Source organism: Magallana gigas, chromosome 6 (genome assembly GCF_963853765.1).
Source record: "Magallana gigas chromosome 6, xbMagGiga1.1, whole genome shotgun sequence".
NCBI classification, from domain to species: Eukaryota; Metazoa; Mollusca; class Bivalvia; order Ostreida; family Ostreidae; genus Magallana; species Magallana gigas.
In genome coordinates this window covers 36,311,710-36,336,739 of record NC_088858.1, presented here as the reverse complement: position 1 = coordinate 36,336,739, position 25,030 = coordinate 36,311,710, and the positions used below count along the sequence as shown (strand labels likewise).

General features: G+C 32.8%; 1 protein-coding gene across 4 annotated transcripts; it reads left to right on the top strand.

Annotated features, from left to right (window-relative positions):
- Positions 1–4,200: 4,200 nt before the first annotated feature.
- Positions 4,201–19,888, top strand: LOC105327095 (myosin-IIIb). Of its 4 annotated transcripts, XM_011427396.4 has the most exons (30): positions 4,201–4,457; positions 6,061–6,126; positions 6,287–6,417; positions 7,589–7,794; positions 8,355–8,511; positions 8,929–9,157; positions 9,564–9,672; positions 9,830–9,946; positions 10,115–10,215; positions 10,342–10,428; positions 10,593–10,658; positions 10,896–11,012; positions 11,224–11,335; positions 11,741–11,811; positions 11,942–12,010; positions 12,136–12,255; positions 12,655–12,740; positions 12,912–13,007; positions 13,134–13,225; positions 13,359–13,523; positions 13,950–14,083; positions 14,321–14,344; positions 15,180–15,376; positions 15,692–15,781; positions 15,910–16,027; positions 16,299–16,346; positions 16,492–16,563; positions 16,688–16,726; positions 17,802–17,999; positions 18,670–19,888. In XM_011427396.4, the coding sequence occupies exons 1-30, from the start codon at positions 4,347–4,349 to the stop codon at positions 18,682–18,684; spliced, it is 3,243 nt and encodes a 1,080-aa protein (XP_011425698.3). In that variant the 5' UTR covers positions 4,201–4,346; the 3' UTR covers positions 18,685–19,888. The 4 variants fall into 4 exon arrangements, with proteins under 4 accessions (XP_011425698.3, XP_034326540.2, XP_019922305.3 ...); XM_034470649.2 differs by lacking the exons at positions 17,802–17,999; positions 18,670–19,888 and adding an exon at positions 17,006–17,768; XM_020066746.3 differs by lacking the exon at positions 14,321–14,344 and having other exon boundaries at positions 4,202–4,457.
- Positions 19,889–25,030: the final 5,142 nt, after the last annotated feature.

Sequence of the window (25,030 nt, the reverse complement as noted above, 5' to 3'; positions counted from 1 at the left end):
ATACTCTGTCCCGAGATTTTGCTTCCACTACTTTTTGCTTGATATTTCGATATATAATCATAAATACCTTTGTGCTCAAACTACATTCATCCATTAATATGAAAAATGTCCAGATTATCTGTTTTGAAACGCCCCCTTTACCGCTTCAGGTTTTAATACACTTCCCAAAATAGAAAGTCTACGGGGATTTTGCATTGCATCAGCCATTGATAAGCCCGGATGATAACGCTGAAAAATTGCGCGAAGTGTCCTGAGTACTTCCGAATGGAGAAAAGATGTAAACATCACCCGTTATAAATCTCCGTAAGAAATTTGTTTTCGTTCTTGTGAACTTTTATGAGTGAAAAATGTTAATTCTTCAATATCTTGGATATACTCCCTTTCATCGATTTCAATTGTATTTCTTTCACAGGTATATATGTGTATTTTTATTGAAAAATAATCAAAAAGCGATGGAAGCAATAACTTGGCACAGACCATAATTGTTTGAGAGCGAATTATAAAACTTCAATAATTGTTCTCGATGTACAATTGGGTGATTTCATTCCTATGAAATAATATATTTTCAATCTGAGTAAATGTTAAAAAAAAGTTTTGGTCATTTGACCCTGCGTCGAAAATCTTTATTATTTCAAAAAAGTTATAGTCCTTTACAAAATACAGACATTAAATTTAAAATAGGGTTGCTTTGGTCAGTAGCTTATTGAGTGATTTATATTTAATGAACCTTAGTAGCAATTTCTACCTCCGTACATAAAAATAATATTTCGTGAATGAAAAACCTGACTTTTAAGACATAGGCAATCATACTGAAACATAGGCAACCACAGGTATTTTCAAATTTTGCTTGCAAAATAATTTTTATGTCATTAATACAGCGAAGTACTGAAGACAAAAAGTAACATAGCTTCACAGCTTTGAACCATGGCCTCTTCTTACATTCCAAAATTAACATGTATGAAATTTTCAGTATACGAATATCAAATCACAAACTTTAAATCAAAAAGATATAGAGTATTAACAGAACTGTTCCGAGTGTTAGAGCTTTTATTAGTATATGACACAAGGTTTTCATTACTCCTTACTTAAGCTAAACGTTGGGTTACAATTTAGAGGACTCTTCTCTCCGTCCAATATGCCAAAAGCGTCACGGTCATTTGTCTTGTCTGTCCGTCTAATACCAATAGTCTTGAAAGTTTATAATTGTCAGATTTCCTCTTAAACTTATAGATATGTAAATTCCAGCATAAAAGACAATGTAACAACTGTGGGTTTGTTTTTTTTTACTTTTCTACTGATATATTCATCAAGTTCAAAGTCTGAGGTCACACTTTTTATTGTTGAGACATGCAATTATTTGTTGTAATATTTCTTTTAACCTTTAGCATTATTGATATTTCATATTTCCAGAGGGCATGATCACAGTAAGGTTACCTTTATACATGAGAATCATCTATGAATATGTCCGTATAGAAATCAAGCTTGAACTGTGTATCATAGCTAATTATTTTTTTCTGTATGCATTACTAGTATACCTAAAGCTCCGTCAACTATAAACGATGCTATATTTAGTGGATATATTGCTTACCGGTCAAATTGACTGGTATAAACTTGAAAGGTTACATGTATTAATGCAACATCAGACAATGATGCAGTGATACGTTTGATACAATTTAATCTTTAGTTGCAATATTCGAGATTCAAAAGAGGGATGATCAAGGACATTATTCTATGCTATATCGTAGATTAATATAGTGCGTTTTATTATCAAATGCTTAATGTGAAACCTTTTAAGGGAGGAAGTGTTGTGTCTCACTTTTTGTAGGAAGATCTTTTATTTAGCTATATATTTGGCTCTGCTTGCTAGTTCTACATTATAGCATTTTTCATCATCGTTCACATATCTGTCTGAAACTTCATTTTCTTCTTGATTTTGTCTTTGCACTTGCATTTATTTAGAAAGTATTTTCCTTTCCTTCTTTTGTTGAGTTTTGTTTTCCATCAACGTTCATTTTAACCTGTGAAATAAATATGTTGTGACGTCATGTATTTTTCGCCAATCACAAAGCAAATGGAGTGCAAAATGACTTAAGACTACAGACTGCTAACCATTCTAACCTTTATCAACTGACGTTTTCAAGAAAAACATTGAATACTAGGAAGAATTGATCATCTGATTGGTCTAGAGAGTCGCGTGACAGAGGGCGACAAAACGTCGTGTCTCCCGGGGAATAAATATCATGTCTCACCTCTTCGGAAATCTCGGGATTTTTCATTCCAAATGAATAAAAAAAAAGCCAATATGAGCATACGATGTTGACAAATATGATGAAATCAAAATATTAATCGTTTAAGTAATCTTTATACCACAAAAATAAATTTTACAATATTTGATTCCAATTTATGAAAAAAAAGAGAGACAATCAGAAAAAAACCCCTCAAAATCACGACGTTATTGCTTTCGACAAGTCGAAAAATTATTTAAAATCGACGTATTTTGTATACTATAGTCATATGTTGTTCGGTATAATAAAACTTTTATTGCATGAATGTTCGGGAAATATAAGGATTTATTCCCCCAAGAAAAATCATACATGTATTTCCCGAGGGCTTTGCTTGGGGGGAATATGATTTTTCTGGGGGAATAAATCTTCATATTTCCCGAACATTCATGCAATAACTCTATAATGTCGTCACTCAAAGCATCGCTACATCGGCCAAAGGGAGATTTGCGATAAGGTAAACATTGAATTACCTTACAATGACATTCACCTTAGCGATTTTATCATATCATAGGTCAAGGTAAAAAAAAACCTAAAATTTGATTTTTACTTCATAAGCATAAAAAAGTTTATTTAAATTTTAAGATTATTTAAAATAATGTGGGTTTTTTTTTCTTTGAAGATTTGTACACAGTCTTTATATTATCAACCTTTTATAATGATGTTCCGTGTACCGCTCGAAATTAATTATTTTTCCATCATATGCAGAAATAACTCTGACATATGTTACATTTGTTTTGAAAAAATGCGACATGACATTTTTTAGACATAAAACAGGGTTAAAAGGGGTCCTTAGCGAGCAAGTTCTTTTACTTAATCATTACGCATAAAAAATAGACACTGCACAATCTTTTTTTAACTTTAAATTAATTACACTTCACTCGATTTCACTGCGTATTCTAATTTATTAGCAGTTGATTGTTAGTATAAAGTACAGAAAATTTAAATCATTTAAAAGAAAGGGACTGAGTACAGTGCCCCCCCCCCTCTCTCTCTCTCTCTCTCTCTCTCTCTCTCTCTCTCTCTCTCTCTGTGGGCTGTGCTTACATATCAAATATATTTACCCCCTAAGCTTAGCAACAATTTCAAGATATCTTGGTGGGTGATTTTCAACTTCAAATCATCACGTTCTTGTTATATCAACTTATTTAATCTGCTGGGGTATACAATCATGTTGAAACACAATTATCAGTAGTAAAACGATCTTTATTATAACCATAAATAATTTAAAATATGAGAAATAAACATGTAATGAAATGCACTCCTTAGAATGTTTATGGTTTTTACAACAGTACAACATGTTTTAGATAGCAAATGAATGTAATTGAAAAAGATGCTTCCAAAATTTTTACATCGTTTCAAATTTGGGGCATTTGTCTCATTTGCCTCCACTAAGCTAGCGCTGATTATACATGCATTAAATTTTATAATTCTTTTTTTATTATTTAAATTTCATTATAAAAAAATATAGCAATTCATGTATTTCAAGAAAAAAATTGAATGCGTATAAATTCAAAGCTATGATCAATACTTTAAAAAAAAAAACATTATAATTATCTGTCGTGTATGAACAAATTAAGTAATTTGCCTGCATTAACTGGTACGAATATTTTGATATGATTAGCTTGTTATAAGCTGCAGTCATACCTTGTGTAATGTTTAGGGCTCTTTTAAGTCCTTAAAAGGCAATTGCTGACAGTAATTCTCACATGTGATAATTGTATTTAAAACGTCATGCTTTTCTGTGTCAGAGTTCAAACATACCCAAATCACGTTTAGTTGCTATTTTTAACAAATAATGAAAAGAAATCCTAAGACTCTCATGAATCAGTATTATTTTTCTACCTTTAAACTACGTCACACAGGTAACTCATCGATGACCAGTCTAAAAATAGCTCGATCACGTTAAAGGTACATAAACTAGTATTCGTAAGCCCTCGGTAAGGAGCTATAAACAGTGAGTGGTCTTGGGTTGGAAAAAAAGGAAGTGCCTTGATATCATTCATTGTGTGAACCTATGCACAGGTAAAGAGATAAGAAACAGGTAACGAAACAGCTGGGAAGATGGAGAGAGGCAAACCGGGATCTACCGAGGATTTAGCGACACTTGCTAACCTTGATGGTAAGGTGCTGCTGAATGAATTAAAAGTGAGATACATGGACAGCAATATTTATGTAAGTACACAATGCTGAAACCTGTTTTCCTTATAAGCTTCCAGTGACAAAAACATTGCATATAATAGATGTTGACATTTTGGAATGGCTATGAACTACTAAGCAAAATCGATTTTTATCCTAGATTTTTTTCTTTAGATATGAAATTTGATAAGGGCGTGATACCTTGATGATTTAAAAAACACGAATTGTTGGATCAACTAAATGTAGCATAGGCAGATTATCTTAATATTAAAATATGTTGACCGTCTGCTTAAAACATTAAGTACACCAGCTGTAAACTAAAATACACACATTGAGTGTTTATACGTATTCGCGCGATAATAATGAAAATATTGTTTGCCTGTCATGATAAAGGAGTGTGTGATCAATTCATATTAATAATGATAAAATCCTGGTGTCCATCAGTTATATGTACCTACATTGTAGCTCACGATCTCTCTATCTGTTTAGTTTAATTTTAAATCAGCCATATCATTCAAACTTGATATAAAATGGAGAAGATTTAAGGACACTCTTACTTCTTATGGTTCTACTTATAAAAAGAATTGCTCGTTGAATTGCTTGATAAACAACAACCTTTCTCCAGTTAATTACATAGATGTTGGTGATTGATATTAGGTATACGGACAAAGAGATGAATGTTTCGGCAAAAAGCTGTGAGCTAAATCGAGACATTGACTGGATGACAATTGACATATTCTATCTCGCTTAGAAATCAAATTGGCACTCGTCACGATTTTTTAGTTAATATTACCTAACTATTTCTAATCATAGTATTTTAATTGTGTGATTCGTCAATTGATGCAAGTCATAACCGTCTCGTTTGAGAGAGAGAGAGAGAGAGAGAGAGAGAGATAGTCTTAAAGTTAATAGTCTGCGACTGTATATAACTACCCGACAGTTAATTTCTGCATGAACAAGTTTGACCAAATCACTTCCTTGTTGCATTCCAATACAAAACTGAGACATGGCAATGTTTGAAGTAACCTTTAAAGAACCTGAATAAAATACCCGTAAGATATAAAAGCTGATTTCAAATCGGGTGCTTCACTGCGTTCATATAAACTAAATCGTGAGGAGAGAAAGATTTCGTTAGAACTTCATTCATTGAAAAAATGCAAATTTTGAATTTAATAAAAACCATTAAGACTCAACCGTACCTAATCATTAAAAAACTGTTGTTATAACATATAAAATAATATTGCCACGGCTTAATTAATATGTTCTTTATTGGGGTATTTTGGTTTGTATATATACATCGGTTTTTTAATAGTCTTTTATTTAATCATTTAAAAAAGTAATAAACTAGTCCACATGTGCTTGGGTCTTACTCTATATGTACATGTATTTATGAGTATTGGATGTCATGCATAGGCATATTTAATAATTATGCTGAGAATATTTTTTACCGAATGACAAACGTATTCCGGAAATCTAAACACTCATCGTCTCCTGTTTCCTTATTACAATTATTTTGATATTTTGGCGGCGAGATCAACCTCGCCAAAACTTCTATCATTAGTAATCATTAATCAAATAATATTGTTTGTCGTAATGTTAGTAGATAAAAACATCTTTATGTGATTATTTTCATTTTTAGACATATGTTGGGGACATACTTGTTGCTATCAACCCATTTAGACCCCTCCACATATACGGAGAAGAGGTAATACTATATATAGACAGTGGTATATATGATTTAAAAGTTTAATCAAGATACTTACCTGATTTTAAAAAGTTGTGGATGTTTAAATATGAAAACCAAGTTTCATAGAAATAGCAGCTCTCAGAAGGTTATTATTTCTTATTAATTTAATTAATTATAGGAATCACAGAAGTATTATCTGGAAAAGAAGAGTTCCAACCCACCACATATTTTCGCCATCGCAGATGCAGCTTACCAATGCATGCTGGGATATGGTGGACGAATTCCACAAAATCAATGTGTGCTTATCAGGTAAAAATTTATGGAAAAATCCAAAGGTATTTAGTTCTAGATGACACACATATATATAAAAGCCTCCTAACAAATTAAACCTACATGTATAACGTTAAATAGCCTAGGGCGCTTAAATTTCAGGGGTTGTACAGAAAGTTTATTTTATTGGAAAATCTGTGTGTGATTAGAAATGCACACCCTGTATTTGCATTACAAGTGGCCATTGGAATGTTGGCGTAAATATATCCAAGTATAAAAATATTTCGTTGAATTTCTGCTTAATTTTGATCAGTCTATTGCATATATATATATTAAGTCTCTAAGTGCAAACTGACTTTTGAAAGAATCCTTTTCTTGTAGGAGAAATCTTGTAATAACAGAGACATATATATGCTATTCTAATATTATAGTATATACATCCCTGGTAATAGTCTGTATAGCAAAGTTGTTCCTTTATGAAAAACATTATACCTAGGAATGCTTCTGTTCATTCATGCATGCTCTTACCCACTGAAGGTTAGAGAACAATGCAAAGAGCTTGATTTTTATCACTTTATTGAGTCCTTGAAAAGTGCTAAGAAAAATTCAATTACATTAACAACAAAAACTCATGGAAAGTGCTTGAATTTTCATGCAAATGAATGCTTGACTTCTGATTTTGCGCTACAGTTGAATGTTTTTTTACTTGCTCTTCTAAGCAGAATAAAGATATTAAATGAAGATAATTCTCTCTCCTAATTTTCTAGTGGAGATAGGATGATTTTCCTTTTTAACCGGGTTTTCCAACAGAAAAATCCGGTTATTAAAATGGTGAAAATGGCGGGCGGGCGGCTGCCAAAAGGGTACCCTCATTGTACGGATAACTCCTCCTACAGTTTTCAAGATAGGAAGTTGTTCTTTTGCAGATCAATTGTACATATATCAGAGGTGTGCATATTGCTAGGATTTTGATTTCTGATTATTTATGAAAAAAATACCAGCTTTTGAGTCATTTTTTGGCAAAATATTGCATATAGGGTACCCTTTCACCTTATCCATTTCACTGGATACGGGTTGACATGGATTATGGATACAGTTCACATAAAAGAAAACCCGGTTTGCTGTCACATTGACAGCTTTTCACTTGTTAAAAATTTGTTTTCTTTATTGAGGTTTACGAGAGGATAATTTTCTTTCATGCTTTTCTTAGTGGAGAGAGTGGAGCAGGGAAGACAGAGAGCACCAAGTTAATCATCAAACAGTTGATAGAGTTATGTCGGGGCAATACTCAGCTAGAACAGCAAATCCTCCAGGTCAACCCTTTATTAGAGGCCTTCGGAAATGCCCGAACAGCCATGAATGACAATTCTAGTCGCTTTGGAAAATACATCCAGCTGATTTTCCGTGATGGACACGGTATAAAATTTTCTTTCAGAAAACTTAAATTTTTGTTGCATGTTACCAAGAAGGTAATTTCTGTATCAGACTATAAGCCTATGAGGAAGTGAATTTCTGAAGAAAAAAAATTGTCATTGAATTGATGATTGTAATCTGCTGTGTGCTGTATTCATCATGTCTGCTTTTCAACTACTTTTGTTACTGTTTAAATAAATGTACATTGTATCGCATTAAAGGTAAACTAAACTATCCAAGTTTAAAACCATTTGGTTGAACACTCACTTCCTTGTTCAGATCTCATAAAGAGTCCTATTTTCATTTCATGCTTAAAAGCTGTTAAATTGCTCTTAAAATTGTAAAATTTTAAAATATTTGTGAAAAAAGGGGGTTTTCTAATCATTCTCACAATTTTTTATATGCAAGTTTAAAAAGCAAATAAATCTAAAGCAACGATTCAAGCAGTTTTAAGCATGTCAAATAACATGTATAAAAACTCTTTGGCAGATATGTGTAATTCACAATTTAAGTTTGTGTATTGATTTTAAGATAATTAAATCAGTACTTTAATATTTTTACAGTGGATGGGGCTAAGATCTCAGAATATCTGTTGGAAAAGTCCAGAGTTGTCCATCAAAATGGAGAGGAGGAAAACTTTCACATTTTCTATTACATGTTTGGAGGTTTATCAGCTGAACAGCGAAAAAACTACAACTTATTACCACCTGGGAAACACAGGTGTGAATTTTTAAAATGAAAGAACAACGGGAGTATTATCATTGAAACTAAAATCAGAGTTTTATCTGTTACATGTAAATAATACCCCTTAATCAGACTTCAGCATATCATCTGATACACTGACATAATGGGTGAAGACATTATATCATGAAAACACTCTTTTATTGATAATTAAATACTCCAGCCTAGGAGGGTCAGACACTGAAGTCATTCAAGGTCAAAGGTCACAATTTTGTATATTTTTTTTTGTTTAGTAAAAATTTGATCCCTTTTTATAATAAAAAAAAAATTGTGTTGGGGGGGGGGGGGGTTAACCTACATGTACATGTACCTTTCATTCTAAATGATTTGCTTTTGATTAAATATTTTATTATATATTACAATTCAACTTCAATGTCTTGATGATTATTTTTTTAGGTATTTGACAAATGGTGCTGATTGTTTGAAGCGTGAACCTTCATATTTCAAGAAACAGTATGACGAGCTGGTGAACGCCATGGACCTGGTCGGGTTTACGGATGAGGAAGAAGACAACCTGTTCTCAATCATTGCTGCTATCCTCCATATGGGAAACGTGACCTTTGAAATGGATGATGATGAGGCTTCTTTTGTGGAAGATGAAAATGGACCAGTTAAAATGGCAGCAGTAAGTAGTCTTTTCATTTGATATCAAAACTTGCAGATTTTTTTCTTTTTGCTCAACTAGATTTATTATTTTCCAATAAAAGTCATGTCAAGGTCATGAATTTCTTCTTGAAGTCAAATCTTTTTTGATTTGTTAGTTTTCTTACATTTCATATATATTTATAGACAAATATACAGCATAGAAAATCAATGTTAAGATAATAATAGAGATGTATGTAATAGAATGTGTTGAAGGAGTTACAATTTATTGTATTCTTTTACATGCAATTAAAGCATGAAGTTTTAACTTTCTAATGCAATACAAAGTGTTTTAGATTATCAGTCTATGGACAATACTTGTATTACAAATATTGAACAAGTTAATCTGTAGTTGTACCCCTAACTGTATTTTCGTGTTTATCCCACAGAATGTGCTGGGAGTAAGCAGTGAGGAGTTAGTGGGAACACTTACTAACATGGTCACCTTCACGCGGGGAGAACAGATCAAACGACACTACACAAAGGCCATGGCCGAAGGTGAATGTTAAATTTATGAATAGAAACTGTTTTATACTGATAGAGAAATTTTTAGAGCTAGACTTTTAGACATTTAAACAACTTATATTGGGTTGCATTTGGTAGTTTGATACTATTGATTAGTACAAGTAGTAAATGGACATGAAATGGGTTTCAGATGCCAGAGATGCTGTGAGCAAGGCCATGTATGGGAGACTCTTTGGATGGATTGTCAACAAAATCAACCAGCTTCTGGCCCCCAAGGATCAGTCCAGTGTGGAAGCCAGGGAAATTGGTGGGTGTCTGGATATCCATCAGTTTGTTCTTGTTTGTCTTGATTTCATTTTAATATATCTATGTTCTGGTACTTCTGCACATTTTCTTGTTTATTCTACGATTTTTTAAAAAATAAATGCTTATATGATATGAAGATAATATTATATGAACAATTTTCATATCACAGGTATTCTGGACATTTTTGGATTTGAACACTTTGAGAAAAACAGCTTTGAACAAGCATGCATAAATCTAGCAAATGAACAGCTACAATTTTTCTTTAATCAGGTTTGCAAATCACTTTACATAATTTTATGGATTTAAGTGGGGGAATAAAAAAGTTTTAGGTTTTCAATATTTATAAGAAATTTTACAGCTCAAGAAACACACAAAATTTGGCTTGTTTCATTGTAGCATGTGTTCAAAATGGAACAAGAAGAGTATATGAAGGAGGGCATTGACTGGAAGGAGATCAAATTTGTGGACAATCAGCCATTATTGGTGAGTATGTTTTTATGGAAAATCGACCTTTGGGTCAAGGTCATAAAATGTCAAGGACAAGTTAACTGATAGTCCTGAACTTGACACAGAATTGAAATTAATTTTTGAAAAATATATCTATACTTTAAAACATTTGAATATTAGATTTGCATTTCAAATTGCAGAATTTGTTTTTAAACAAACCCATTGGAATTTTGTCTTTATTGGATGAAGAGACTCATTTTCCTAAGGTAATTGGGACATATCATTCATGTTACAATTAAAAATAGAGAATATTAAATGCTAAATACATTCACAGCAAGGATTTTTATGAATGTGTTATTTCAATATAATTGTCTGGTTTTATAAAACGTCATTCTTAAGCTGTATTTAAAAAAAATACTAATTTAAAAATAATGACATTGATTTCATATCTTGTCGGTAATCATTCTTTTGATTATTACTTATCAGTAAACATTCTTTTTCAGGGCACAGACGAGTCTCTGGTGGAGAAGTTAAACATTCACTTTGGTGGAAACAGTTACTATGGAAAGTCAGCACAGTCAAAGTCCAGGAAATTCACAATCAACCATTATGCTGGAAAGGTGTGTGATTGAATAGTTTAGATGTTGTAAACCAACTTTTACTTGTGACAACTTTATTTCCTGTATTCTATGGAATTATTTATAAACTACTCTTTGTCCAAAAGTAGAAAAATTCTCTAAACTGTTGGTGACCAAAATAAGTAGTTTTCTAGATTTTATGTCCTTGTTCATGTATTTGCAAGATTTAAAGAATCTGTATAAACTTTTACAGGTAACATATGATGCTTCTCGCTGGTTGGACAAGAATCGAGACACATTGCCACCTGGTGTCACTGAAATGTTACAGACTAGTTCAAATGAGCTCGTTAAGCTGATATTCAGAGGCAAGTGGCTTTAATGTTTTCTGTAGTTTAAATGGCAGCATACATTTTTATACTCCTGCTCTGAAGGAAAGGGGGTTATTCTGTTTAACCTTTGTGTGCACGTGTCCGTCTGTGTGTGTGTGTCTACAGTCCTTTACAAATTTTCATCAAACATTTTTCGCAACTATGAATCACAGATGCTTGAAATTTTAACACACTCTTTGTTAGGGCATGCCATTTGGTAGAATTCATTTAATTACAAATTCTATGTCAACTTCCTGTTAAATGTCACTTATTTTGTATATTCACATCAGAGCAGGGTATCACTAGTAAGCATTGGCTCATAGATATCTTGTCTACTATACTGTCATACATTGGATGTTGTATTGAAGCTTATTATGATAAAGTTCCATGTTTATGATACAGGACAGATAACAAGAACGGGATCCTTAGCTCTCCAGGCCAGGAAATCCACCAGAACAACCAGGAGAAGCAAGGTTAGGAAAAAACTACACATTCAATCATTTATCATTTACTGGTATTTGATAATACAGCCATTAAAAGCTTTATTTGTTTGGACTGAGCGTTTGGTTTTATTTGATTTTTTGTGTGTTTGTTTATCAACAGAAGCCCCCACCCGCTGGAAGCCATGCTGGCGGACGGAAGCGAAAACAGACAGTCGCCGGACAGTTCAAAGTATGTACTGAATAAGTGATCGGGGAAGTTCAAAGTGTGAACAAACAAACCACAGAAAAAAAATTCATGTAGTTTGAGATTTCAAAGTTTTTATTTTCACTTATTCATGCTTTGGATTTTTTTAGAATTCTTTGGGTATTCTGATGGAGAGAATGATGTCATCATCCCCCATATTTGTTCGGTGTCTAAAGCCCAACCATGTCAAAGTCCCAGGAAAGTTTGATGAAACCTACATTCAAGGCCAGGTATGTGTGGCAGTGAATTAAAATGTTATTGTTGAATAATGCAAACAGAACACTCTTGATGTAATTTGGTACAAGGGCAAGGGTAGTTTAAATTGGGGCAAATTACCGCCATTTTGGGGAATACTGGAAACATCATTATATATTGATGCTTTATTATCCTATTTTTGGGGTTCTGGAATTGTGTATCCTAATTTCTGTTTTTCAGTTCATAAGAACATGCTTGCTAGTCTCAGTGTTACATACATCCACATATCATGGCGTTTGAATAAAAGCCTCTTTTCAACATTTTGAAGTTATAGATATTTGAAAGAGTGCAGTTCTCACTCATTATCAGTTGTAATTTTGATCAGATTTTACAACACTTGTGTTTGTCAATAGAACATTTCGTCTTTGTTCTAGTTATTATACACTGGTATGCTGGAGACAATCAAAATCAGGAGAGAGGGGTTTGCTGTAAGGCCATCCTTTGCTGAATTTGTTGAAAAGTAGGTATTTATATTTTTACCTTCAGTATCTTGATACTCTGTTAAAATATGGCCTGGATGTGTGGAAAAAATGTTCGTATTGCACTCATAAAACTGGAGACCCCATTCCCTCTTTCTTAATCAGTTCAAATGGTTTCTGGATGTAAGTTAAATGAGTTTTAATTTCTTCAGATACAAAATCATTGTGTGTGAGGCTGCCCTTCCAGGAACAAAACAGAATTGTTTGAGAATCTTAAAGGCAAGCAAAATTGTCGGCTGGCAGATGGGGTAAGTCAAGGATTCAGTATGTTTATATATGCATACTGAATTATTTTTTTTCCATTAGAAAACTTCTCGTTATATGTTATCATCTTTTATGCATGAATGATACAATTTATTGTTTTTATATTGCAGAAAAACTAAAGTTTTTATGAAATACTACCACTTAGAACAATTGTCAGATGTCTTTAAAAAAATGGGAAAATCTGCCATAAAAATACAAAAAGGTTTGAATAACCATATTACTAACATGTTTGATATATATTTACTGAATTTAATATCTTGGACACAAATACATTTATTTGTCAATGAACACTGATTGTATGGAACTGAAATTTCATTATAATTTTGATATTCCAGTGATAAGAGGATTTCTTGGGCGACAGGAATATCGGCGCAAACTTGCCCAGGCAAGGAGTGAGGCAGAGCGAGTAAAACACTTGGCCGACGACATCTACAACATCAACATCCACCTGTGTAACCAGCTACAGATTGCCAAACAGAATGACACCAAAATCCCTCCCAGTGAGTCTGCTTCTAGATCTCTCTGCGTAAAGTATTACAATATTCACAAAATGTCAATTTGATTGGAAAAAGGGGGGGGGAGGTTTCTAATTTGTGAATGTTTTTAAGAGTCTTAAATTCTGTTAGAAATGTAATTTTAAAACCGATATACAAACATTGAACTCAATTTAGAATAGCTAATTCAGAAGGTGCTGAAATGTGTAATAAATGTCCCCATGCAAGGGCATGTACAACTCATGTACAGTGTATATTTTACAGAAAGTATAATTATCTTGTATATTTTATGTAACATGGGTTCAAATTATACTATAATTGTACATTCAAGCCATGGTCATCTTCATTTCAATTGTACTTACGCTATCTTCAATCAGTATTGAACCTTTCTTTCATTTTCCACCATTGAGGTATTTTTCCTCTATACTTAAGGTTTCTTTGGTGTTTCCAATGACCCAGACTTTCCCCCTATACCGGACTTTACTGATGTTGAATCTGTGAAAGCTAGCGTCAAAAGTTATGAAAAACCATCACCCAAGAAGACATTTCATGAAATGGGCATTCAGGTATTTAAAGACTCTTCAATTTTTCCTGTAACGATTTTTGCAAAGATCCATGTGCAATTTGATCAGTAATGATTATTATTGCTCATGTGAGCGATGTGGCCACAAGGCCTCTTGTTTTTAACATGTGGGGTTTTACCTTAACTTTTGTTTCTTTTGGTGAAATAACTTAATCAGTATAGAGTTTGAAATGCCTAACTGACGTGGAACATTTGAGTTTATTAATATTTTGCTGTTTAGGCACGAAAGCCATTTCCGGAAAATGTAAGACTTGCTTCAGTGTGTGGTGAATTAATGCAAATGCTTTATTGATAAAGAAATTACATTAAGATGTAACCTATTAATTTTATATTCAAATTCTGTTAAACTTAAACATCATGACAATTGCTTGAGAATTGAATGCAATTTCATAATTTATGTAGATTTTTCTTAGTAAGTAGAATTTTAATGCTCCCAGCTGTGTTGGTACAGGTATTTTGCATTTTGACTTGTAATTAATAAGCAGGAATGGTTTGCTTTTTATGTGCTTAATTAAAAACAAAGAAAAGCAAATTTGTAAAGTCTTGATTGAAAATCTGTTTTGTCAATTAAGTGCTTACAACTAATGTTTTTGAAACTTGTATCGATATAAAAAAATGTATATGAAGAGCTACTTCTTCCACCATAGAAAAGTTTTAGAAAGGGAGAAGTTGTTTGAACTTTTCCAAAGTAAATTTTTTTTGTGCACTAGAGTTGAATGTTGAAAATTAGGATAATTATAAAATAATACCCTGAAAATGTATGAAATGCTGATTTAGTTGTGTTCTCTTTAAATTTTATCACAAAATTGTAATGATTATTTACTGGGATGAGTCTTTTGCACCTGGAAATGGGTTTTTTTGTTTCTGATTAAAGGCAGTGAAAAAGTTCCATCAAATTAAATTAAATTTCACCTTTACATTTTAACATGCAATAAATGTAGCAAAAGATAAAAATGTCATTTATGCATGAGTGAAAGAAAATGGCAATGCATGTTTGTTTTTTTCATTTAACAAAAAATAAAAAAAAAATCTACACAATTACTGTAATATTTGATATAGTAGAGAAGTGACATTTGTAGGCCGATGGTAGTTCATCAGACTCGGAGTTTTCAGAAGATGAGTTTAAACCTGTGTCCTCACAAGCCTTCGGTACCCCAGGGACCCGACAGGCCACCATTCGTTGGTTCAAGGAAACCCAGGCCCACCAAATATACGACCCTGTCAACACCAGCGGCAACTTCATTGCGGAATGGTTCCATGGGGTCATAAGTCGCAGGTATTCTTTCTTCAATTACATGTATTTATCATTTGAATTGTTAGTGAAAAATACCAAATTCCATGTACATGTATGTGTACTTGCATCCATTAAGATTGTATTAACACATAATGATGAAACAAAAATGAGGTTTTGTAACAGTTCATTTTATGTAGCACTCAGTGAATTAAGTCGTGGGATGTATTTGCTTTGGGTGGGCTATGATATTTTAAATTATTTGAAGAATCACAGAAATTTTCAAATCTTCATACCTGATAAAAATAATTGTCATACCTTTGAGCATGTTTATAATTTACTATTTGACTTTTTTTTCAGAGAATCTGAATCATTATTAAAGAAAAAACCAAGTGGCTGCTACTTAATAAGAGTCAGTGAGAGCAGATTTGGCTACACATTGTCTTTCAGGTAATAATCAACAAAAAGTATGAAATATAAGTAACTATGTAACCTTTCGATTGATTTGTTCATTCCATTTATCTCTCTTTGATCTTGTATTATTTGGATTAACAAAATTCTTGTTTTGTTTTTTTCAGTGGAGGTGATCGTACAAGACATTACATGATTGATCAACTCCCAAACAAAAAATACATCATCATTGGAGAGCCCAAAGTCCATAGGACTCTCAAGGATTTAGTAGATTATCACAAACACGTGAGAACTGCTGACTAATATATAATATCCCTAATTAGACATCCCCACTTTTGATAGTAAACCGTGATCATGTGAATCTCATTTGAACAAAAATATTGAGATATTTATACGCGATGTCAGTGTAAAAGAGAGACAAGATCAAAAGTTAGCCCATCTAATGGCATTTGCTCACAAAAATTGCGATCTTTACGACAATATTTCTTAAGTTTGTTGAAATATCAGTGCTGTTGAAATTCAATACATGTTGTATCTTAAAAATTTTTTTTTGCAGGTTAAGATTTCGAATTGGAATGGGTTCCTCACAGAACCATGTGGACAGGTAATTAAAGTCTAAGTTTGTGTCAAATGCTCAGATCTTTTATCAAGATATCTTATGAAATGTTGAATTTTTACGTGTAGTTCAGCCCATTTACCTTATGGGGTAAATGAATCCTGGTGGATGAATTCTGTCATCTTTTTTTCAGGAACAAGGTATCTGTGATTACCAAGAACTTGTGGGACCAAACTTTTACTTTCAATTGGAACAATCCGACCAGGTAAACAATTATTAATGTATTTTTTATTTCAGAATTTTCTTCCTCTGTAATAGTGGAAAATAGTTTCAAAATATGTAAAATGAAGATGGTAATAATTGTATCACAACAATATGAATGTTTACAGAAAAATTCTAGCCAAAATTCATCAAGAAATCCACAGAGAGTAAGATTTTTAAAATTTTATTACATGTGCATGTAATGGTATGTGCAAATATCACAGTCTTAATCACACTTATGTTGTTAATTAATTTTCACACCCACACACATGGACATTTAACAAGGAACTGGTGGTTTAATGATTTTAACACTAACATTTTATTAACATCGTAATGAAAATTTCAATTAAAAGCTAAAAAAAAAAAATGTAAACAATATTAAATGACCTTAATTTTTTGTAATAAATGAAATCAACAGAGGTAAATTTTGAAATTTTGTGTTTTAGCATGTGATTTATCCTTGAATGTGAGTGTCCCACACATGCATTTGCAAGATTAAACAAGACATGTCATAATGCAGAATCACTAGAATTCATGGTGGTTCAATTATCATGGATTTCATTAGAAACTACCAATTTACATTCCCAGCAAATTATACAAGTCTTCAACTTTTCATGTGTTATTACTAGTAGACAAATGAGCCTTTGACAAAATAACAATCTGTTATCCACGAAAACTGGCCACCAAAAATTATAGGAATGATTCTGTTGTATTTTGATATTTTGAGTCCTTCCTCTCCCTACAGCCAATTTTGTTTTTTATTTCATGTCGCCCATTTAATGTCCACATGTCCAAGCTTATGTTGTTGCTTTAAAAACTGAATTATTATTCATTATAATAGAAATTCTTTTATTTTGTTAACAACGCATGCATTTTGAGGTTTATTTTTTGGTAAATTAATGTTTACATTGTTTAAATTGTTGTCTTTGCATGCTGCTTGAAAGTTTAAAAATCGTAAAACTGTTTCGCATGTACCGGGGTAATACTAGCTTCTAAACATTTTATATATTTTTTTAAAAATTGACATTCTTTATAGTAACACTCTTTGTGAGAAGCAAGTGATATAGTTTTAAACGATTATAAGTAGATAAAATGTATAGCTTAAAATGTCAAGACCTTAACAGGCAACATGGACCATTTAATGCTATTAGTTAGGTAGCATGTATATCAATGCATTTTACTATTTCTAAAATAAATGGAAGAGGTGTGTGCTCATGAATTTTCAATATTTCTTTAAAACAGAGACTCGCTTCCAGAGTAAGTCGAGGCCAGGACACCCCATCCAGAAATGGCCATGTGACGCCTGCTGACTCCGCCCCTCCTGTCCCAGAACGTAGCTACTCAGTGGCCAAGCCTATTCCCCAGCAGGCCTCTGTAATGAGTAGTCGCCCCCTCCCAAGGAGGCCTGATGAAGCATATGAAAGACTGCTAGCACACCAGGTAGGGTCATCTTTTTTTAAGGGGAGTTGTATGTTAATAAAACATCAGAGACTGTTTACTTGAGAAATTTGAACAATCTTTTCAGTTTTGTTTTTCATCCTTAACTTCAAAATACATTTTGTAAGCTAATTGTTATCTGACGGACCATGAGTTAAGCCCTGACCTTACTGATAGAAGTGTAGAGAAGAGAAAATATTCATTAAGATCAGGCCATAATGGATAATGAAACTAAAAACAATTTTACCATTGTGTCATAAGGGTTTATAAGATGCACAGATATAAATTGTTTACTTTGTTAAGTCCCCCATCTGTAGGTGTGCAACGTGACAAAAACAATTTTATTTTCAACTTTTAACTCCATTGAGATAAAAATTAATTTTGAACAAGGGAAAAATAAAAAAAAAATATTGAAAAACATATCAACCTACAGATCTCATTTTTTTGAAAGAAGAAGAAAAAACATTTTTTCTTTCTGAACTGTTTTCTTGAATAACAAACTCACAGTGGAATCAGAACAAAGAACAAAACAGAAACACTAAATATCCAGCGTTAACAGCTTAGTCAGCGGCACAAAATTGAATCATGATCTGATTCACCATGTGACATTCATTCTCCCGATCATTTCCGAATCTCTTGACAAAAGCTGACGCTCATGTCTTGTCATTTACAGACAAAACAACATTGAGTCTAGAGACGGTAGCAGGAGCAGCCCTCCCAGGCCTCCCTACGTGATCAATACTGTGTAATAGTTCCTGAAGGCTTGTCCATGAACTTAGGAATTCTACACGGCTACATCGCTGACTTTGAACTGGAATGCGAAAGATTTCGGAAATGTTTTTTTGGTCTTTATTTTTTGCAATTTACAGCATAATAGATTATATACTCTCTATGTTGCCTGGTTGAATCAGGGTATATGTTATGGTGACGCAGATTCCTGTGCTATATGTGTTTATATATGTGTTTATTTTTGTGCAATCATATTTTTCTACAATGTGTTGATATTGTAAGAAGATTTGTATTTTTTTTTCTAGAACGCTTTAAGTTTGATTAGGTGTCTCGCGTACATTATTTCAATAACAGTATTTTGATGTCATAATATTCATGTATCCAGAGATTTGTTTTAATACAGATATTTAGCCTAATATTACAAGCTTTGTATGTTATGAGGAAAAATAACATTTTTTTTCTTCGTTTACGAAAACATTTTCATAATTACTTGAAAGCTTTTTTCTCATGCTTGGAAAGAGCTCATTTCTCAAAGTTTACAAAGATAGCTTACTATACATTTTATTACTTTAAGGCAGAAACATTAATACACCGCAACCCCGAGTAAACCCATATTGTTCAACTTCCGTGGCACTTCCGAAATCGTCCTATTAATTGTCGATCATGGACCACCAGTTACCTTTACGTTAAACAAATCGTGATTTTTAACATTTCATCATTTTCATTGCAATTGTATTGAAAGCATTCCTTTTCATTGTGTACCGGAAATGTAATTCTCTTTGCCTCGTAGCAGGTCTGGAACATCCTCTTCCTCTACAACATTATATACATTATTGAATTATGTTTCGTTTTTCTCATTTTGTTTCACGTTTTGATCATCTAATTATGTTATCAAGATATTCGAAAGGGAAGTGATCATAAGCGTTAAACATGTATTGTAGATGTACATTTCTGCCATTTTTAAGGAACTTCCTAGTGCGTGTATCTATGTAAAGTTTCCTGAATATGTTGTGACGTCTATCATTTCACTTGTTAAGAAAGAATATGCATTGTTTTACAAGTTTTATAGTTGTATTGCAATGTTATTAAACAGTCACGTTATTGAAGTTTGCGCTGTTTAGTTGCATTAAAAATGAAATTTTGCAATTAAATGTCTAATGCTTTCCAGTTTTACTTTATTCATGCAAGTGCTTATACATTAAGGTATGCATTTTACCTAGAATTGAAGTCCTAGAAATGAATCCTATTAATATACGATGTACATGTATGCATCATATTGGACCTGTCATGTAATGCTACAGAGTCTCTCTATGGAAGCAAGAATCAGAGTTAGATCGTGATGTCAGAGAACATTATTTTGGCGGATCAATGAATTGTAAACAGTAGAGACGGGATGCACGTTTTATTTCAGAAAGTTGATAAATGATATGTCACTTCTGATGCCAGACCTATTCTCCCGAATAAAATATCATGCATCATTATGATAGATTTCTAATCATCGGATATTCCCCTAACATAGGGGTTGGGAGAGGTGAACGAATTGAACACACCCCTCAAGCGACGTGATAAAGGTCAGCTTATTATTCTTCTCCAATCCATAATATAAGGACATAGTGTCAAAATGCTAAAATTAGTGGTAGAAAGCATCAAGTTTTCTCAAAGATCTCAACAAAAGGTTTGTCCTGAGCTAGATTGCCACTAAGCACAGATTTTGAAGAGTCTATATGAGGGGTCGTCAATAGTAATATCTGTATCAAATATTTCCGGTTGTTTTAAGGTTTTTGAAATGAGGGAATCAAATCAAAATTGGGGACTTCTTACTTAGTATATTGCATGTTTTGTAAATGTATGGATTAAGGTTCTATGATTTTCTGTTTTGTAGCTACTAAAGACGTACATGAATGCTGTATCTTAAGTTTTTTTTCTGCTCTTCGTCTCCAGTTCCCATTATTTCGCCTTCTGTTTCTCATTTTGGGTGGAATACATCTTTGTATTACTTAGATATTGCCGACCTTTCCATTTACAAGACACGGTTTTTTATTTCCTAACTCTTTTCTCTAATTTGGCCAGAAGTTGACGCTGTTCTTAAACAGCTGTATTAGTATTGTAATATTTTGTTTGGTCAAGAACATAATTAAATGTATTCTTCAGTGATATCTAGATTTTGTGCTAGATTTTTTTTTATATCCTTGTCGTCTTCTTAGACTGAGTCACAAAAGAGGACTATAATAACGCTTGGTTAGAAAATCCTTATTTGGTTTTTGTTCTGAACATTGGTGATATCCTGGTTTTGCATAGACTACGGGCTTTAGTGATCTTTTCTCAACCTCTATTGGCTATCATGGTCTTACTGTTAAGATAAACGAAGTTGTCAACTTCTTCAATTGTACAACCCGTGATGAACATTAGTGTTGTATCATGGAATATAGAAAGCTTAGCAAGTAAATTACGCTCCATTAAAAGTGAAGTGTAATCCTTGATACAGCATTATGATATCATTGGTTTTATAGAATCATTTCAGACAACAGACAATGAATTTGAAAGTAATGAATGGGCAATATTTTCAGCCATGCGTACAGTTTGTAATAAACCAGCAGGTGGTGGAACAGTTTTAGTTAAGAGGTCCTTGGTGCTACAACACAGTGACAAAAATATTTAGTGTTGATGATAGATTGTATTTGCATATTAAGGATATATTTAGTGATCAAGAGTGCCCAAATTTAATTTTGGGTTTTATTTATCTACCCCCACAGGGGTCTATATACTACAATTCTAGAGACACTGAATTTGCTGAAGTTGCTGAAGTCAAACCAATCAACCTGTTATTTCAGCCAGAAAATGGGCCAGTTACTTCAGTAACTTATTTAATCAGGAAGAGACCATAACAAATGACTTTACTGAACATGTAAACAATATGCTAGAACAACACAAGGAAGGCTGTGATTTGTGTTCGTACAATTCTGATGAGATTCTTGACAATGAAATCACAGAAGAAGAAATTCAGGAAGTTATCAAAGGTCTTAAAAAACAATAAAAGTCCTGGACAAGATGAAATCCCAAACGAATTTTACAAGTATTCCAACAAAGAAGTAGGAAACCTACCAAGGAAACTTTTTAACCAAATATTTAATTCAGGACAGTTTCCAGAGTCTTGGTTCAAAAGTATGATTATTCCTCTCTTCAAAAAAGGAGACAGAGAAGACCCTAATAACTATAGGGGAATCTCGCTACTTGATTCCTGTAGCAAAATATTCACAACAGTTCTGAATAAGAGACTCAATTTATGGTCTGAGACCATGGGTCGTATTCCCGAGGAACAAGCACGATTTCGTCACGGATATTCCACAACTGACAATATTTTTGTTCTACCATCTATATAGTGCAGAAATACATTACAAAAAAACGAGGGAAGATCTATTGTGTCTTTATAGACTTCTCCAAAGCATTTGACTCTATCGATCGTAAAAAAACTATTTTATTGTCTATAAAGGTATACATGGAAAGATGATCACAATATTACAGTCTATTTATCACCGTGTGTTGTGTTAAAATTGGAAACAAAATTACTGAATATTTTACATGTAATGTCGGTGCTTGTCAAGGATGTATTTTAAGCCCATGGCTTTTTTCAATGTACATAAATGAATTTATTGAGATGTTACGTAACTCTCAGTGTGAAGGAATCTATATTACAAAACAAATATCGGATATAACCGCCCTCCTGTTTGCTGATGATCTTCTTATGATATCAGACACTGTAAATGGACTACAAAAGAAAATAAACGTACCACAAAAATACTGTCTGAAGTGGAACCTAACAGTAAATATGGACAAATCAAAAGTAGTGGTTTTCAAGAGAGGTGGAGTAATTGCAGGCACAGAAAAATGGATGTTCAACGGGAAACCTATGGATGTTGAGTCTTACTACAAGTACCTTGGTACCACATTTTCCTGTCGACTGAAATGGACACAATGCTGTAAGTCACTGGCACTACAGGCACGAAAAGCATTAAATATGTTAAAACATTCTTTGAAAATCCTGAATAACCGTGATCCTAATGTGTGTTTTAAACTTTTTTACAGCATTAGCGTTCCTGTTCTAACATATGGAGCAGAAGTCTGGGGAACTGATATCAACGAAGAGATTGAATGTGGAAGACTACCCCTTTATGTTATATACATGATAAAACCAGTGATGAAATACTGGCTGAAAATACAAAAAATGGAAACTTCAAGATATCCAAGACAGTGTTTCGAGATGCTTTATAATTTGGATTTGTGCAGCAATCGTTCAACTCCAAACTGGGTATCTAAATTGAAATCAGTCTTAAATCACTACGGCTTTGGGGACGTTTGGTTAAGTGGTGGCCCTGGAGATCCAAAGGTCTTTATGTCAGAATTGAACCAAAGGGTGAGAGACTATGCCCTACAGGAATGGAACTCAAATTTAGACAATTCACCAAAGTGTGCTTTCTATGTGATGTTTAAAAAACAACTTGCATGTGAGAGTTACCTCTCCTTTCTAAGCTACCCTTTAAAACAGGCATTAGCCTCTTTTAGGTGTTCCTTACACAAATTACTTATTGAAGAGGGTAGTTTTGAGGGAATTGATAGTATGGATAGATTATGTCAACTTTGTAATTAAAGACAAATTGAAAATGAAGTACATTTTCTATATCACTGTCCGATGTTGGAGGACTTAAGAAGAAATTTTTTGTTTCACTGTCCATCAGTAAGAAAAGATGTTCCAATTTGTATTGACCATCTTTTTAACAGCAATGACCAAAATGTGATCAAATGTACAGCAATTTTTATTAAAAAAAGGTCTGTCAATAAGACAAGAAATGCTAACTCTATGACAATCTATGTTAAAACAATACAGTATTGCTCCTGTTTCAAATTTTCTATGTATTTACATTATGAATATAACATGTTTATGTTGCATATAAATATGATGCCTAAATGTACAGTGGGCAATGGCCTTTAAGTACCAAATAAACATCTTATCTTATCTTATATTCAATTGTGTTTTTATTTTTATAAGTGTTTTTAATTTGATAATTTTCTCTAGTTTTGTTTAGTTTTAATTGATGTTAAGCCCGAATGCACCTTCATATTGGACTTCCGTTTTGTTCAAATTATCCTTTTGAAGTTGTGCTTTTAAAGAATGTCATCTGCAAGATCTACAAAGGAAAAAAAAGCAACGGTGAAAGCGTACCCCATAGCTGAACTTCTGTTTGGATAACTTCATGTCATTTCCATTTCTATTCCCTATATCACACCGTAAGCCTCTGTAAGGTAGAAATAATCTTACAAGGGAGGTATTATAATTTTTAAAAATATTTTTTTAGTTCAAAAAATAAAACCTCTTTTTGCCATTACTATATATGATTTATAAGATATTAATATCATGAATTTATCCACATCTAATTTTAATCTTTACCGTGTGTTACTCGCAATCAAAACAATTTTTTGACTTTCTCATAAATAATACCAAAAAATCGTGTAAACTAACTTAGAGCAAACATCCCTTTTTGAACAATAAAATCAAGTTTCAGAAATGACACGTTAACAATCCATAGTTATAAATTTTGATGTAGCATTCTACCTTATACATGTACCACCGGATGAACTTTCTGTACAGCTTTCCGAAGTTTTCATAGAAAATCTTTTTTTCTTCGATCTCTTAGCTTCTGTTGGAGCGCAAATTCCATTTAGCATTGAATTGAAACTCCTACGAAGAAATCAATCGCTATTCTACACTTATTTACGAAGCGTGGAACTATATAGAGTTTTAAAATTATGACTATATCAGTGCTTTGATTTTCATATTTCATTCCCGACCAAAACATTTGATAATCGTTAGTTTGCAAGTCCTATTTACATTCTCTTTACGACTTCAACATATTTCTTTTTATTGTAGGTGTGGTAGTTTCAGCAATTAACTTTCATTAATTCTCCAATGTTGAGGATGCTGAGTATCTACTAAATGAATGTCGGTTTCATTTGTTTCGGCCATTCCTTTTTACTCTCTATATTCCCTAGCATTATTTTATATTGTCGATATATGAACAGCTAATCCTGATCCAAACCCTCTGGACTCGGACGGGAGTGGCCTCCTATCAAAATAAGCACAGACACCTGCATTTTTATCAATCAGTCGATTAATAAGTCATATATCGAAATATTCGTTATTAGTCGACTGATTGATAAAAATTCAGGTGCCCCTATTATATATAAATACACACTGTATTTATATATAGTAGGGGTAGAATTTTTCGATATATGACTTATTAATCGACTGA

Coding starts and splice junctions, on each gene's coding strand:
- LOC105327095 (XM_011427396.4), top strand. CDS start 4,347: ATGGAGAGAGGCAAACCGGGATCTACCGAGGATTTAGCGACACTTGCT. Junction 9,673..9,829: donor CACAAAGGCCATGGCCGAAG/GTGAATGTTAAA, acceptor AATGGGTTTCAG/ATGCCAGAGATGCTGTGAGC. Junction 14,084..14,320: donor TTCATGAAATGGGCATTCAG/GTATTTAAAGAC, acceptor TTTGCTGTTTAG/GCACGAAAGCCATTTCCGGA.